Source organism: Heteronotia binoei, chromosome 16 (assembly GCF_032191835.1).
Source record: "Heteronotia binoei isolate CCM8104 ecotype False Entrance Well chromosome 16, APGP_CSIRO_Hbin_v1, whole genome shotgun sequence".
NCBI classification, from domain to species: Eukaryota; Metazoa; Chordata; class Lepidosauria; order Squamata; family Gekkonidae; genus Heteronotia; species Heteronotia binoei.
In genome coordinates this window covers 39225617-39243924 of record NC_083238.1, presented here as the reverse complement: position 1 = coordinate 39243924, position 18308 = coordinate 39225617, and the positions used below count along the sequence as shown (strand labels likewise).

At 41.0% G+C, this 18308-nt stretch overlaps 1 protein-coding gene across 1 annotated transcript in view; it reads left to right on the top strand.

Moving 5' to 3' along the window:
- The window catches only part of PDE1A (phosphodiesterase 1A), a 239941-nt gene that overhangs the window by 189121 nt on the left and 32512 nt on the right, over positions 1 to 18308 (top strand). The window contains exons 3-8 of the mRNA XM_060257025.1: positions 1116 to 1298; positions 2990 to 3056; positions 3942 to 4058; positions 5541 to 5681; positions 7481 to 7581; positions 10999 to 11124. Coding sequence (XP_060113008.1) covers positions 1116 to 1298; positions 2990 to 3056; positions 3942 to 4058; positions 5541 to 5681; positions 7481 to 7581; positions 10999 to 11124 — 735 coding nt within the window. The remainder of the gene's footprint in view (positions 1 to 1115; positions 1299 to 2989; positions 3057 to 3941; positions 4059 to 5540; positions 5682 to 7480; positions 7582 to 10998; positions 11125 to 18308) is intronic.

Below are 18308 nucleotides of genomic sequence, written 5' to 3'. Positions count from 1 at the left end.
GACCACCAGTGTATGTGAACAAGATCTGGGGATACGGGTGGACCGTGAGTTAAATATGAGCAGTGTGATGCAGCAACAAAAACGTCTGACATGATCTTGGAGTGCATCAACAGAGGCATAACATCTAGGGTTGCCAAGCCCCCAGTCCAGGCGGGGGTTCCTCCACCTGGGAGGTTCCAAACCCACCGGTGCACATTGGGCTGGTGGGGGGAACCTCCCCCAACATCAGCAGCATAATGATGTCACCCAGAAGTGACATCATCATGCCGGCGATGTCATGCAGTGGCTACTCTAGGTGTTTCCAGGAAAACTCTATGGTTTTCCTGGAAACTCTAGCCATTTGGGAGGAAAAACTCTATGGTATAATAGGATTCATTGGAGCCAAACACAGCAGTAACCACTGGCAGGCACAGCTGTTTGCTACTATTCAACAGCAGCCACCAAGCAAAATCCAGTCTGCCACAGTAGCTAGAATTTCAAACAAGCATCTGGGAACCCAAATTATGTTGTGGAAACTCACTGGTAATTTTGGGCCAGTCACACACTCCTCACCTAACATCTCACAGGATTGTTGTGAGGATATAATGGAAGAAAGGAGGGCAAGGTAAGTTGCTTTGGATTCCCAATGGGGAGAAAGGTAGGGTATAAATTTAAGTAACTCTGAGATAATTTGCAAGGCCTCTCCCCCAAGATTTCTACTGCCTAGGGCCTTCCACAGGTTTTAATTCAGCACTGTGGGAGAGATAGGATACAGGGTGAAATGGGATCCCCCTGCAAGTTCTTGTGGGTCCCTCAACTTGTACAGTTGTAAACCTTAATTTAATAATGTTAAAATTTTAAAAGCTTATAGTACAGGGGTGGCCAACGGTAGCTCTCCAGATGTTTTTTGCCTACAACTCCCATCAGCCCCAGCCATCATGGTCAATGGCTGGGGCTGATGGGAGTTGTAGGCAAAAAAACATCTGGCAAGCTACCGTTGGCCACCCCTGTTATAGTAGCTCACCCACAGTTCAATGTATATATTGTTTGTATGATTTAACTTGGTATTTTCCCAGTCATATGTTTAAGAGGTGGGGCTCTAAAAATGTATGCTTCTATAATATGCTTACTTGTAGGAGGCTCTTGGACACAGAGGATGAACTCTCAGATATCCAGTCCGATTCAGTCCCACTGGAAGTACGGGATTGGTTGGCTTCTACCTTCACGAGGAAAATGGGGATGACAAAAAGGAGGCCAGAAGAAAAACCCAAGTTTCGAAGTATCGTGCATGCTGTGCAAGCTGGGATATTTGTAGAAAGGTGATTCATCATTCTTTTTAATAATATAGGGAATTAATACACAATCTACATCAAACTTGTTGACAAAGTAAGCGTTAAAGGATTTCTGGTTTTTAACTTTGCATTCAAAAGTTGGTAAATGGTTGAACCAGCATCCATGAACTTCAAGAAAATCTGGCTCTAACAATTGATATTTGTTCTTTATTGTATCTAAATATCAACAAAAAGATTGAATCTCTTACGTCTCATGTTATTCATAATTCAGTACAGCATTCTTTTAATGTGATATTTGACATGCTCTTGACATGTCATGAAGCAAAGATGCAAGAGAATTTAAAAGAATGACATTGTTAAACTAGCATTTTAATTTTTTTACTAGTTTATACTCCCCTTGGCGACCATAAAATGTTCTCAGATCCTTTGTTTGTTTATATTCTCCCCTTGCCCTCTTTTGTAAGTGTCACAATGAACATTTGAAGATAAACATGATATATACAAAGCTGGAACTTAAAAGAGTTCTCAAATATATTTAATGATAAAGTATTATTGATAGGCTGGGGGTGCATATCAAGTGATTGCATGAATAGACACCCTCAACTAAAAGTCCCCAAGAGAGTTTACAGCACAGTAAAAGTCATAAAAAGCCAGTGAAATAACATAAATATTTGTTTTAAAATACAGTAAAATTGCATTTCCTTTGCCACATTATGGGGTTGGATCCAGACAAAATTACCCATCAGCAGTATGGGACTTTCCTCTCTCCCACTGCAGCCCACTGCCCTCTCTAAAATGCTGCTACGGATGGTTAAAGATCCTGTGGAAAAAATATGAGGAGTCTGCAGCAGGAAGGGGAAATCAATGGAAATTGCCAGATTAGTCTGGCTCCTACCCCATTTCTTATAGATCTAATTCAGTGGTTCTCTGGAAAAGGCTGCTTTTCAGACCCCAAAAGGCTGGTCTTCACATCCCCCCAAAAACTCTCCTCTGGGCTCCCATCAGCCAAATCTTCGTTCATGGTGGTTCCCAAAGAAAGAACTCAAACATAGCAATGCAAAGATCCAGTAGGTTAATTGATTGTGAGGTTAATTATCAGGGCAATCCTTAACAGTCATAGTCTTCTAAGTATGCTGAAATCAGCTGGTTTAAAATGATGTAATTCTGCTTAGAACTGTGCTCTAATTGTCGCAGGGTTGAGCATGAAGCATCTGCTCTGGGGGAAAAAACTTTTGTGGGTCTTTTTTCCATGTACTTTCAAGAATCCCTTACTATATTAACTCTCATTGGTATAGCAATAGGCATGAACTGACTTACAAACCAAAGTTTTTTATGAACTGGGCCGATTTGTTGGTTCGCGAACTGCAATTCAGGCAATCACATTATTCATGAATCGGCCCTGTTTTTGTGGCAGTTTTTGTGGCAGTTCATTTAGCTCTCTTTAAATGCCTTCCCTTCACTTGCCTCCTAGGGTGAAAGGAAGGCTTTTAAAAATGCCACACACACCCTTGTGGAAGCTTCCCCACAGCTCATGAACTAACGAACCACAAACCCATTCAGGAAACTGAAAAGTTCATGGGTATGGTTCATGGTTCCTTATGAACCTCAATTTTCTCGGTTTGTGCCCATCCCTACAAAAGAAACTTCACATGATACAGTCCCATATCTATCACCACTAATTTTCAAAGGCCTCTTCACGTAGGTTTCTTCTCTTCTAGAATGTATCGAAGAACTTCTAACATGGTTGGTTTGGCCTACCCAGCAGAAGTGATATCAACTTTTAAGGTGAGATCAGTTCAAGAATCGTATAGAAGATTTGGCTTGGATCTAGTGGAGCTTTTCTGCAGACAGGATTTCTGCTGAGAAAGTGTAACTTCCTTACCTCCCTCATCTGTGGTAGCTCAAAAAGCCTCTCAGAATGCCTCTAGTGGGGGACAAGGGACCAATTTGGGGGGCGTTTGAGACTGCAGCGGAAGGGAAAACATTACTGTCAATAAGTGAAATTCCTTCTGTCCACAGAACCACTTTGGTAGGGTAAGCCTATGAGTCTGTCTGTCTGTGTGAATAAGTATATAATCAGATTACTTGCTGTATGGGAAATTAGCTTTGCTGAAACCCAGAGGGCCTAGTTCACCTGAAAACAAGAGATTCTTATTTTCTTCCCTTTAACACATACAGGGGTGGAATTCTAGCAGGAGCTCCTTTGCATATTAGGCCACACACCCCTGATGTAGCCAATCCTCCAAGAGCTTACAAAAAAGAGCCTTGTAAACTCTTGGAGGATTGGCTACATTAGGGGATGTGGCCTAATATGCAAAGGAGCTCCTGCTAGAATTCCACCCCTGAACACATATATAGCCAAATTCATTAGCTTGTCATAATTATCTGGATAACCCAGGCTAGCTCAGTCTTATCAGATCTTGGAAGCTAAGTAGGCTTGGTCCTAGTCAGTATTTGGATGGGAGACCACCAAGGAAGTCCAGGCTTTACACAGAGGCGGGCAGTGGCAAGCTACCTCTGAACATCTCTTGTCTTGGAAAATCCTATGGGGTCACAGTAAGTCAGCTGTGACTTGACATTACCCCTCCACCCCCCAAAAAAAACAACCCCACACACAAAAAGATAGAAAAGTTTTTAATTATCTGGTTTCTGCTTTGTCCTTCTCTACAGGATGTTGATAAATGGTCATTTGATGTGTTTGCCCTCAATGAAGCAAGTGGTGGGCACAGCCTGAAATTCATGATGTACGAATTGTTTACCAGATACGACCTTTTGAGCCGTTTCAAGGTAGGAAATGTTACATGAGCATATAAAAAAACAAAATAAGCTGCTTTTCTCTGTAAATAGCATATATGATAGGATATTGTAATGAAAAGTGACCTAAGACATTTGTGAACATTTCTTTTAATAAATACTTTATCACTTTTGATCCTGGTGGTGGTTCTTTGAGCCACATAGACCTCCAGTGTTTTGGATATGGTGTTTTAAAAGGAGTTCCAGGAGGAAGGAGAGGGCAGTCGGCAAATGGATATTCCCCTTGTGGTGCACAAAGCAGCAAACTGTCCTTGAGGTAACCAGGGGCTGACTAGTGGAAGATGCAAAGGCAAGACCTCAGAACTTGGAAGGAAAGTTGGGAGTCCTGACCCTCCCAGTGGGCAATTCCTAGAATGGTGAGGTGGTGTCAGTGGTTGAACATAGCCCCTCTGGGCATTGGGCAAACCCATGAGAGCAGGCTGGAACAAGGATTGCCATCTGACTGCACCAAAGCAAGTCCCGGGTGGGATACAGGCGCTTTGTGGGGGAGCATGCAGATGGGCTTCTGCCACTCCATTATGAGCCGGCCCAATTTGGGACGCCTCCCATGTGCCCCAAGCTGCCAGTCTAGACCCAGCCCAGGTTACTTTTTAAACGAAAGCAGAGCACATAGGAAGGGGAGCTAAAACATGCTTCCTCTCACACTTTGCCAGACAAGCCTCCAGGGCTTTTGACATTCTTCTTTCAGCCTGATTCACTTAGAGCAGGGGTGGCCAACGGTAGCTCTCCAGATGTTTTTTGCCTACAACTCCCATCAGCCTCAGCCATTGGCCATGCTTGCTGGTGCTGATGGGAGTTGTAGGCAAAAAACATCTGAAGAGCTTCCGTCGGCCACCCCTGACTTAGAGTGTCAGAACCTGAACAGGAGAAAAATCCATAATGTACTAGAATGCAATAAATGAATACTGATTCCCACCCCACAGTTTTATATTCACTTGTTTTGAATATTTACCATCAGAAAAAAAACATATTTAATTTTTAAAAATAATGTAACTCTTATTCCTAATCCTTATGTCGCTTTGTTGCAAATATGTGTCACAACTATATAAAATGTATATTAAAATTTTTAAATTAAATGGTGGGGGGGCACCACTTTGTCAATGAACCAAACAAGAAGAGAAATGGAAACACTGACAAAACTGATGAAGAAAAACTCAGTGAGAGTACATGATGTATTTGTAAATCCCTGTCTGAGAAAGTGCTTCCATTCTGAAGCAACCACAATTCTAATTTTGTATTATAAACTCCGGATGAAAACTGTCTGAATATGCCCTGAAATGGTCCTGTACGTAATCCCTGCAGGTGCTGGTGTTTTTGTTTGTTTCTCTTTATTGCATCATTCCGGTGACATTTGGACATTGAAATGGCACAATTAGCCACATGTGTTGTCTGACAAAGTGCTTGATTGAAATGCGAATTTTCTTTTTTAATTTTTACAATGTTTGTCTTTTTCAGATTCCCGTTCCCAGTCTTATTTCATTTGGGGAGGCTCTGGAAATTGGCTACAGCAAGTACAAAAACCCCTACCACAACTTAATCCATGCGGCGGACGTCACACACACTGTGCATTGCATCATGCTTCTGACTGGTATCATGGTAAGAAATGCTGAAGTTGTATGGTCTTAACATATGCACAGAGTATGTCCCTAAATAAATAATAAATATTAATAAATATCATAAGCCTGTTTCAAGAGAGGCAAAGGCAATAAATATCATAAGCCTGTTTCAAGAGAGGCAATCCATTACAGTTGGGGCAGCTGCAGGTACATGGGGCAGCTTTGATATTGGATGCTTATCAGCAGGCGTGGAATACTAGCAGGACCTCCTTTGCATGTTAGGCCACACATCCCTGATGTAGCCAATCCCCCAAGAGCTTGCAAGGCTCTTTTTTGTAAGCTCTTGGAGGATTGGCTACATCTGGCAGTGTGTGGCCTAATATGCAAAGGAGCTCCTGCTAGAATTCCACCCCTGCTTATCAGACAGATTATTACAACCAGAATTTGGTAATTACTGTCAATATTCCCTCTAAACTGTGGAGCCTTGTGAGCAAAAATCTTGCTTTGTGAGCTACTGGCATTAAAGTTGCGAGCTACTGCATAAATTAGTTTGCTCTAGGGCCATTTTTCCGGAACTAAGACAAAAATGTGTGAGCCGGAGGCTAAAAAACTGTGAGCTAGCTCACACTAGCTGAGCTTACAGGGAACGCTGATTAGTGTTCCACGTGGAACAATGGTCCCTATTCTTAGATTATATGGCTCAAACAGATCTCCTGCTTTACAACCCTCACCTTATGTGTGATACCTTATACTAGGTTTTAATTCTCACTTATTTTTTACCTATTGGTTATATGTAGAACAGTACGTCTCATTCGGCTTCTAACATAAAACTTGATTGTTGGTTTGTATGCTCAGGTGTGTTATGGTCGGTTCTTTTGATGGATGTTCAACAGACCAGTTCCGCAGGGCCTGCAAGACCATCCTCTTCAGGCAGGCTTTTTTAGAATGCTGATAGAGGATGACTGAACGGAGGATCCAATAAAGTGATTCTTCAATGACTCTTGCCACTATTTAAATATGTAACAGCGTCCGGAACACCTCTGCTGCTGTTAAACTATAGAATAGATATATTATAGATTATAGATGCTGGATTAGTGTTGTTTTAAAAATTTTATGCTGTTTTATAATTTTAGTGTGTCTATATGTTTAATGCACTTAATGTATTTTAATTACTGTATTTATAACATGTTTTATTGAATGTTTGTTAGCCGCCCTGAGCCTGCCTAGGCGGGGAGGGCGGGATATAAATAAAATTAATAAATAATAAATAAATAATGTCAATACAGTTGTATTGAAATTGTTAAAATTAATAAAAATTACAAATTTAAAAAGTACCATTCCCTGTTACGATTGACCAGCTAATCTGGTGGCACGTGTGTGGAAGTCAGAAGTCATGGCTTCTATGGGAGAGATCTGTAGATGCCTGCTGCTCCTTGCAGGTCCAGGAGGAGAGAGAGCAAAGGGTACAGGAAGAGAAAAAGGAGTCAGAGAGCAGCTGCCAGGTTAAGAGGAAGAGAGGCACCCCATTCATTAAGGAGACAACACCTAGACACAGCTAGAGCAATGTTGTGCTCCCCAATGTCCAGTCATGCTTTGCTCGAATACAGCTTCCCACTCCCACTGGTTCTCAGGCAGCTGACTTGGCAGCCACTATGCAGTCCACTTGTGGCCAGCCCAGACTGGTGTCAGTCTTCTGTTAGCATGAAGGGCAGTCCAAAGTACACCATGAGCTACATCAGAGACCAGATAAGGCATGAGTTGTTACCTTTTATTGGCATAAAGTTTAGCCAGAACTGAACTATTTGCCCTACATCTGATGGACTCGTTTTTGTTGCCTAGCACTGGCTCACTGAACTGGAAATACTAGCAATGATCTTTGCAGCTGCAGTCCACGATTACGAGCACAATGGGACAACAAACAATTTCCACATTCAGACCAGGTAAGCTTGCTGCAGAAAACAGAACGATGGGATTAAGTGCCACTGTAATCAAGGGCAAAAGAAGACTATCACCTGCACAGCGAGTGTCCTAATGGTCTTGTTTCACATAGGGTTGCCAGACCTCCCAGTGGAGGTGGGAGACCCCCACCACCAGGCCTTAACTCCAGCCACCAATCAGCTGGCCAGTTGTGGGGAACTCACCAGGAGAAAAGAGAAAACCTAAGCACAAGAAGTGACATCATTATGCCAGCGACATCCATGTGGTGCTCTGGTATTTCAGCAAAAAATCCTAAGAAGCCAGTTTTACCATAGAGTTCTTACCCAAATACCAGTGTCACCCAGACATCGCTGGCATGATGACATCATTTCCTCTGTAACACCAGCAACGAGGCTTAAAACCTTTCTCTTTCTTCTTGTAAGTCTTCCCCATCTCCCACTAGCTCCTAGGAGGGACTTGATAATCCCCATTCCACAAGATTCCAAAGGTACTGTCCTCTGTCAATAATATCAACAATACGTGATATAGAAGCTTCAGTTAATACAGCACTTAAGGCATTACTGTAAGATGCAAAGACATGGGAATAGAAGGGCAATGGCTTGATCTCCATGCATAGGGGATTTATTAATAATTTTTTGTGTGCCAACATGTTGCTAATTAACCAGTTTTAAAAATATGCTCCTTTTACCCTCAATAAACCATGCAATTTTAATTGCCTGATGCAAAGCAAAATATATCTCAGTAATTTTCTGCTAGAACTGTCATAATACCAACTTTGTATTAACACACTTTTTGTATTTGGCACTCTCTCTGGGCGGATTACTCTCCCCTACCATGCTTATGTAGCTAAGGGCTTGCCAATCTCCAGTTCTTCCAGAATTATAAATTGATCTCTGTACTGCACCAGTCAATTCCCCTCAAGAAAATAGCAACCTGAGAGAGTGGACTCTGTGGCATTGAAAGTGTGCTAAGCTTCTGCCTCTCTCCAAGCTCCGCCTTTCCCAGGCTCCACACTCAAATATCCAGGATTTTCTCAAACTGGAGCTGGCAATCCTATAAGGAAGATGTTGTTCTGAATACAGCCAGGTGTCCTTTGGAGACTTATATACAAGGTTACATCCACTTGCAGTTGGATATCATGCTATCATTGCATGATTGTAATCATTCACAAGTCTGTTTTCCTGCATGAGCAAGGCAATTCAGAAAGGGAAGGATTGCTATAGTGCAGCCATTACTGCAATATTTGACAGTGAGTGGAATCAACTAATATCCACTTTCTGTGGTCAAATGGCTCTACTTGAGGATCCTGGCTTTCTCCCTCTTTGGCAGTAGCTGAAAACTTGGAGTTTCTGCTCTCTTTGCAAAGAGGGATTGAGAAAGCCTTCTAGTAGATGTTGCTTAGACATGGTAGACAGGGAAATGGAATCTCCCAGAGAGAACAAGCAGCAGTTTGCTTCACTAGGCTAGGCTGAAAGAATGTGCTTTGGATGCATTGGAAGAATCCTGCAAAACAGAGGGTCCTAGATTGAGCATAGTGAGCATACAGTTGGTAAGCTTGTGGGCTTTTTTCATAGGCTATGACAAAAAGGTGTAGGAAATGGAGGCCTTATTATAGGGAGGCCAGATCTTCTGTTATAGCTGGAGACCTCCTGCTCCCCAGGCCCCCACTGTTGTTCAGTGCAGCAGTGGGAGAAATAGGACCCAAAAACTAATGTAACAGCAACACTATGACGTCAGTTCCAGTTGTGGAATCGGAAGTGATATACTGCGTTGCCGGGATGCTCTAGCAATCCTCCAAAATTCTATCGCTTTCCCATAGAGGTTTGTGGGGCCTGCTAAAGTATCCCTGATGATGCCACTTGCAGTTACACAACTACAAGTGATGTCACATGACACTTTGCGCTGCCCCCAAAAGCTTCCTGGGGTTGCTAGCACTCAAATAGCAACCCCACCTAGTGGTATGAAGAGGCACAATGTCTCTAAGGCGCAGAGTGGTAAAGCTGCAGTACTGCAGTCTGAACTCTCTACTCATGACCTGAGTTTGATTCTGGCAGAAGTTGGGTTCAGGTAGCCAGCTCAAGGTTGACTCAGCCTTCCATCCTTCCGAGGTCGGTAAAACGAGTACCCAGCTTGCTGGGGGGAATTGTAGATGACTGGGGAAGGCAATGGCAAATCACTCCATTAAGAGTCTGCCATGAAAACATCGTGATGTGTCGTTACCCCAGAGTTGGAAACAACTGGTGAACATAAGAACATATATATGAACATATGAAGCTGCCTTATACTGAATCAGACCCTCGGTCCATCAAAGTCAGTATTGTCTACTCAGACTGGCAGTGGCTCTCCAGGGTCTCAAGCTGAGGTATTTCGCACCTATTTGCCTAAATCCTTTTTAGTTGGAAATGCCAGGGATTGAACCATATGAACATATGAACATATGAAGCTGCCTTATACTGAATCAGACCCTCGGTCCATCAAAGTCAGTATTGTCTTCTCAGACTGGCAGCGGCTCTCCAGGGTCTCAAGCTGAGGTTTTTCACACCTCTTTGCCTGGACCCTTTTTTGGAGATGCCGGGGATTGAACCTGGAACCTTCTGCTTACCAAGCAGATGCTCTACCACTGAGCCACTGTCCCTCCCCCCCCAAAAAAAGGCTGCCAAGAAAACGTCCAGATGGTGCTTGCACAGGGAAAACGTCCAGATGGTGCTTACCTTTTTAAATGAGACTGTACTCTTTAAAAGTTGTGTTTCTGTTACTGTCATTTGCTGGAAAAAAGAGGACTCAGTGATTTCACTACTCAGAAGATTAACCGTAAATGCTCAGAAAATGTGTGTTGATTTATTTATCCAATGTTGTATCTGTTCCTATAGTGACAGCAACTGCTTTTCCCAAACCAACGTTTTCAGATGTCAACTAAAAATGGCATTTACTATTCAGTCCAGTAATTCCCAATTTAAACCACTTTTCTATTTTGGTCCTAAATGGTTTGGTTTTAAGTACTGTAAAAAAAAAAAAGGAAGAAAAACTCATCTCTTCCCATTCAGAGTTTGATACTAACTCAGTATGCCAAGAGACTTTACTCAGGCAAATGTTTCCCACCCTTCTGTTCTAAAATGACATTTGATAATAAACATGTCTGCTGACGCACAAGCAGATTGTCCTGTGATATTGTAATGCCATTTTTCTGGATGACAGCTCATTCCCCCCCCCCCCCCGCCTTGAGTGGTATATAGAAATGTAAATCAGAGGCAAGCAAAAGTTGCCTGTTTGGTGTTTGCAGCCTAATATACATGTTACTTCATGGTAAGGTTGGCCATTGTTGCACGTAGCCAACCTCAACTTTTTGAGGAGGCAAAATGCTGTTCTCATGCATTTGGTCTCAGCGATAAACCCACAATGACTGCACTCTCTTCATCTAGGTCAGATGTTGCCATTTTGTACAACGATCGCTCAGTTCTTGAAAACCATCATGTGAGTGCCGCTTACCGAATAATGCAAGAAGAGGAAATGAACATCCTGGTAAACTTAACCAAAGATGAATGGAGGTAAGGCTGGAAAAGATACTAAGAATACTAATCAGAGGCCCAGTTCATGCTATCTCAGCAATCATAAAACCATGCTCCATTAGCAGTTTACCATGTCTCCAAAGTACCATGTGACCAGGGGTGGAATTCTAGCAAGAATTCCTTTACATATTAGGCCACATACCCCTAATGTAGCCAATCCTCCAAGAGCTTACAAGGCTCTTTTTTTGTAAGCTCTTGGAGGATTGGCTACATCAGGGGTGTGTGGCCTAATATGCAAAGGAGCTCCTGCTAGAATTCCACCCCTTCATGTGACAACTTCATCCAGGATGGGTTTTTTGTATGACAAGGGTCTTTTCCAAGTGAGTGTTGCCCTTCAATAAGAGCATTACCTGGGTGATCTGGGAGGCAGCCAATGGGAAATCATTTTGTAAAAGTAGTCATACTACGAAGCTCTTAATTATATATTTCCCATGATTGTTTAGAATTTAATTCAGGTGTAACGTGCCATTATGAAAAGCCAGCCATAGCATATCAACTATTTTTCATTCGCTGTGACTTCTTTAAACCAAAGAAACATTCATACATAAATATCTCTTATTCATCACTTAATGACCTGAAGCTAAACACTGGAACTACTTTAACTAAATGCTAGATGCTATGAAAGTTCTGGCAGTGGTTACTGATGTGGGTTGGTTGTTTCACACATGCAACTCACATATGAATTTCCATGGTTTCCAGTAGTAGTCTTGCAGAATCCTTTTTACAAAACTAATTTATATCCCATCAACTTGCCATGAGTGACTTTCATAATGCTTATGGTTTTAATAGTATCATAGGACTAGGAGCCATCACTGTCCTCTCTAGAAGCCAGTTTATGTGGGAAGAACCTTGCTGGATTGGATCAAGAAAGCATTTAGGTCAGCATCCTGATCTCAGCAATGGCTAGCCTCTGGGAAACCTACAAGTAAGGCATTGTTTGGCCCCCAGCAACTGCCTGATACTATGTACTGGTCTGCCAGCTTCTGGTATCAGGTTACAGCATCTCTTGGCGCTTTTCAAAGATAACAAGAAGTCCAGAGTCATTCAATCTGAGGTCAGGTTTTCCTGTAAGGCAGTGTCGACAGTTCAGCATCTTAATATATGTGTTGTGTTCAAACCTAAAAGCATCTTTATATCCACACCCACAAATGTCACACAAACAACCAGCTTCTCAGGAACAGCCCTTTAAAGATTCATGTTCACTATCAACATGCAGCTGGCATCAAGCCTTGTGCACTTTGCTGCCTAGCCTGTAACTCTGTTCTCGGCCTTCTTCTGTGGCATTCCAAAGGTGCAAGTGATTTCAGAGGACTGAAATTGGCTAACTGACCTCTGCCTGCTGAATTAGGGCTGGAGGGTAGAGGCAATTCTAAACCAGCTTTTGGCTGTAAGTCTCAGAATGCCTGCCCCTCATTTTCCTCTGCTCGGCTTCTGAGAACTCTGGACTGGCTACAGAGACCCTCCTCCTCTGTGGTGTACTTACTGTCCTTGAGCCTTGGTTGACCCTTGGCATATTACCCAGTAATTTCTGATGATGAGCTCTCTATGTCTAAAGGCTTACCAAATGGTTCTTCCTTATGTCCAACATAGCAACACCATATCCTGAAGGCATCCCTTTCTGTCATAGAATATCTTTATGTAGCCCTCCGTAGCATTCTCTTAGTGAGCAGTCCTAACGTTTACAGGTGCAGTAAATTATCAGTCAGGAAAAGCCTCTTATGTAGGGTAGCGTATTGTTCAGTTCCAAGGATTGGTATTGGTGAGTGTTCCAGTTAACCAGTCACATCTTGATATTCATGAATTCTATTCTGCATTGCTGGCTTTATCTCCCAGCAGATTTCACATTTTGTTGATTACCTTTATTGTCTCTGTGGGTCCCCCCCACCCCTCAATCAGTATTTACTTTACTGCTGGTTGTTGTAGTGTTTGAGGTTGCTTCTAGTTATTCTTGTAACTTGTTGTTTCAGGTATTATGTTTCCGGAATTTTTCTAGTACTTCTTTATTGTAATTCTTTGATTACATAAGTCATCTTGAATATTGTTTTCATCGAGATGGGGACATATGAAATTACATTTTTGCAAAGAATTCCTTCTTCTTCTTCTCTGGGCAACCCAAGATATTAGCCATGTTTGTGTTTTTGGTTTCAAGCTTTTGTACATGCACAAATGTCACTAGTTACTTAATATAGGGAGGATTAACCCCCTAGGTTTGAAATATTTTTGTTTATAATTTTTATCGGACTTTGGGACCAAGTCTCTTGAAGTAAGATGACATCAAAGTTCTTAAGGTAACTAATGAATTCTGCGTCTTTGATTTTATTCCACCAACCAGCCACGTTCCACGAGATGATCTTAATATCCGATAATAGAGAAGTATTTGGAATTGAAGACAATGAAGAGAATTTCAGTCAGTCATCTTGGAATAATTGGTTTGACGAACAGGAAGAAGTAAAAATCATACCTTCGTTTTCAAGGCCTCTGGAAATGTTTTTGCTAAGTTCACAAAGGCTTGGCCAGATGAGTTTATCCTTAGGATTGATGGAATTATCCATAAACGTGGTGGGCGATGGATGGATCTCAGCAATGACCAGCCTTTCTGAGGGCTGCCTGGTTTCAGATTGAGGGTAAATGGTTGATGGAGTCTCAGATGGAAGAGTAGGTATCGTATTATCAAGATTCGAGTTTATTAAAGGAGGGTGAATGGAGATTGAAAAATAAGGTGGATCTTGTTGTTGATCTAGATCGATCAAAGGCACATCTTGGAAATCTCTCAACTCAGCAGAAGAAGTCTCAGGAGATCTCTTTTGCTGCCCACTCTGCTTTAGTAAGAGACTTTCTTTCAACAAGTCTAATCTTTTTAAAATGTCTTGTTGATCATAAGTCTGGAGAGATTGGAACTGATCTCTAATGTTATCTTCCAAGATGTTGGTTGCAGAAAAAACCTCCATGGGTTCATTAAGAGGGTAAGACTGAGGTAACAAATTGGCTGTGGCAGATAAGATGTTCACATTCAAGATGTCACAAGTTCTATCTGCAACTGTTAGAGAGTTATTCTGTTGGTCTAGATATTTCTTTCGATGAATCAGGGGTAGAATGATTTCATTCTTGAAGACACGAGTAGGGAAGATTCCTTTAGATGAAAGGTATTTTTTAGATTGCAACAAAAGCTGAGGAATCTGCGCTGACTGATCTACCTTGAAGGCTATAAGCCCTATTCGCTACCAGCCTTTAGAACCAACTCAAGAGGTCGTTTTCAAATGGGTTGGTCTATATTTGTGTCTCTTCTTTATAATTTTGTATGCATCCCCTTACAGGCTGGAAGCACTATGGAACAAGCTATCAAGCTTATTTATGGGAATCTTTCTGTGATTTTGGTAAACATATATATCCCTTCTGCCCTAGATAAATCGGCCCTCTTACATCATTGGGAACGTCTGAATATAATTATGAATGAACTGGGAACCAAATTTCCCTCCACTGCAATAATAATAGCAGGGGATTTTAATGTAAGAGTTGGCAGTGATGAAAAAATCTTTTTTAAGGCCCTTAACCTCAATTTAGATGCTACCTTACCACCTTTTTTTCCTATAGGAGGCAAGCTAAAGATAGCTCTTCAAACTTGGCAGGCATTTGCTTTGCCAAATTCTGTATCCAACACAATAGAGTCTGGCTAAATGGCCTGGAAAGGTTTTCTCATTCTGGGGATTTTACATTCATTTCTAAGAAGGGTTGCAGCATAATTGATTACATTACTGTCCCTCCCTCACTAGAATCTTATATAAAAGATTTCTGCATAGGTGATCTCATTATCAGTGATCACCTTCCACTTATTTTGACCCTCCATGCAGAGTCTTCCCCTGACCTTTCCCTCAATCCCTCTCTACACTTGGTGGATTCTACGTTCTTACCAAAAATCTGCTGGAATAATCAGACAAAATGAGAAGCTCAGTTACTTTTAAACTCTCATTCCCTTTTGAACCTTAGAAGTGTTTTAACTAATGCAACTAATCCTTCAGTGCTAATAACAGCCTATGATTCCCTAGTATCTAACATTCTTAGTTCATTAAATGCTAGACCTAAAAATGTAAAAAGGGAAAGAAACATGAAATCTCTGCAGCCCTGGTTTGATAAAGAATGTAGAGCTGTTAAAACTCTGCTGCGCAATACCTATAGATGTTACCGAGACTCCGGAGCTTTGTCCTTACCACCAGAGTATTTTGATCTTCAAAATCAGTTATCTTAGGTTATCATAAACAAAAAGAATGACTATGCTAAGCTTCAATGGGAGGAGCTATTCCAGGCCATAATCTTAAAGAACTCTAAAAAAATTCTGGTCTGTTGTATCATGTGCCCATAGAGTTGATGCCCCTTCTATGTCTGCTATCCCACCCAATGTCTGGTACCAATATTTCTTTTCTATGTTCTCTCAAAGTACTTTATACACTTCTGGACCTTTCGAACTATCTCAGGTAGATCTTCCGGAGTGGCCCTCTGTGCCTTCTGATGAAGTTAAAGAACTAATTTCGCAATTGAAATTAGGTAAAGCAGCAGGCCCTGATGCTATTCCTTCTGAAATCCTAAAGTTAGATTCAGATTGGTGGGCTACTCCGCTCGCATACCTTTTTACAAGTATTGACAGAACAGGCATAATTCCTAAAGCCTGGCTCAACTCAATAGTGGTCCCAATTTATAAAAAAGGAGATCCTGCCATCCCAAATAATTACAGGCTGATTAGTCTCCTATCTACCATTGGCAAACTATATTCTAAATATCTGTTGAGTAAACTTGAACAATGGATGACACGAGAAAAAATTATTGGTCTGGAACAACTGGAATTTTGTAAAGGCAAAACTACTCTTGATCATTGTAATACCTTGTCTCATCTAATTTCCAAATACACTATTAGGAAAAAGATGAAATTGTATGTAGCCTTTTTAGACTTAAAGGGAGCATTTGATTCAATTGACAGGGACCTGCTTTGGGCTAAACTTGAACAAACAAGTATTGATAAAAGACTTCTCTTGCTTATTAAAAAATTATATACTTCTAACTTTTGTCAGGTCAAATGCTCTTCATCAGGCAATCTTACATCAAAAATCCCGTTAAACAAAGGGGTTAAACAAGGCTGTGTGTTGGCCCCTTTTCTGTTTAACCTCTTTCTTAATGATCTTGCTCCCTTTTTGTCAGATATTGATCATCATAGTCCTAAACTCGGTGCCAGACATGTTCCCTTTTATACGCGGATGATACAGTTTTACTATCTTGTTCCAGAATTGGATTAAAACGCTTGCTTGCCCATTGTATCACTTTCCTTAACTACAATAAGTTCTTTTTGAACTATGACAAATCTAAAATTGTTGTATTTTCCAAATCTTGGAAGCCAACTAAATGGTCAATAGGTGGCAAAGAGATGGAACAAGTAAGATACTATAAATACTTAGGAATCCATTTCCAATATAACACACTTTGGACTAATCACCGTAACTGTATAATTAAGTCAGTCAATGTTAATGTTGCAGCTATTCAGCGCTTCTTTTATAGTAGAGGCAATCAGTTTGTCCCAGCTACGCTAAAAATCTTTAAGGCTAAAGTGATACCACAGCTCTTATATGGAGTCCCAGTTTGGATCACAGCCTTGGACAACAACACTGAAGGTGTCCAATCAAAATTTCTACGGAAAATCCTGGGATTCCCGAAGTGCGTACCATATGCAGTTCTATGTTTAGAAACAGGGATGAATCTTGTGGAAACACAAGCATGGCTAATGTTATTTAAATATTGGTTACGGCTACATTTCTACTCTGATTTGGAGAGCTGCTCCAACTGCTATCAACTGCTCTCAGAATCCAATATGTCAAATTGGTTAGTATTTATTGAGAGGAAAATTAAGTCTATGGGCATTGATATAGATTCACTTTTTATGCTATCCCTAAAAGATGCATTCTTGAAACTTAAGCTTAGAATCTTGGATATTGAAATGCAAACATTATATAGCCTGGCCAACAAAACTTGCTCCCCGCTGAATTTTGAACTTCCTCTTTCTGTAGGGAAATTAGCACCATATTTCTCCTCTCTGCAAGCACCACAACAACGGCGTGCTTTCTCGTTAACGAGATGCAATGCATTACCATCTGCTATTTTATTTGGCAGATTTAACAGGATTGATTACTCTGCCAGACATTGTCTTTGTAATCTCAAATGTATCGTAACTATCTCCCATGTATTATTGAATTGTCCCCTTTATGATGATATTAATTGTATATATTTTGAAGATATCTTAGCAGATATGTTGAGCTGCGCTGATTCAGGCAAAGTTTACAGACTTTTAAATGACACCTGCTCTGAGTTAACTTTAACAGTTGCCAAATTTCTTCAACAGGTCATAGAAATCCGACAGAGATTGGCTCTGGAATGACCATATCTTATTTGTTTTATTCATTTAATTTTGTTAAACTTGAAATTACATATATTTTACTCATTTTATGTACATTAGCTCCCCTGCGTACTCTATTTTCCAAGATTTTATATTACTTGCATTGTTATTTGTACTGCTAAATCTGTTTTATGCCAATAAAGGCTTGTTGTTGTTGTTATAATTTTTATCATTTAGTACAAACTGAGGGATTGGCCAGGCCTACCCCTTGTGTAGATTTGCAGAATTTTAGATTTGTGCAGGAGAGCCACCCATTGATGCATTATTGAAAAGCACAGGATAAACTCTGTAAGTAAAAGCAAAAGGAACAATAGTGGCAACGGAGATGGGGAATAAGCCAAATAGTTTTCTCAACGCCAAGGCAAATTATAGTATAATTGTGACTAACTGCACTTTTTAAAAGCTTAGAAGTGCTGTAGAAACAACTGAAGGACTGTAAAGGGTTAATTCTTCACAGAAACAGAGAACCTTGAGTAACAGGCTGTTCCAAGAGATCTGTTTGGTTAGCATCAGCTGAATGGAGAAAGACTTTTGAACTGGGTACTGAAGAAAATTCAGTCTGATTTCAGCCTTAGCTGAGAAGAGTTGAGCCCTGATAGTTTTGGAATTCAGCCCTGACTGAGAGTTAACACAAACAGGAGAACTGGGGAAAGTTGGCAAGGATGAATGGGTAGTTAGATAGAGACTCCCATTTGGGCCAAGGGGATAGATCTTCTTTAGAGAAAAAAAA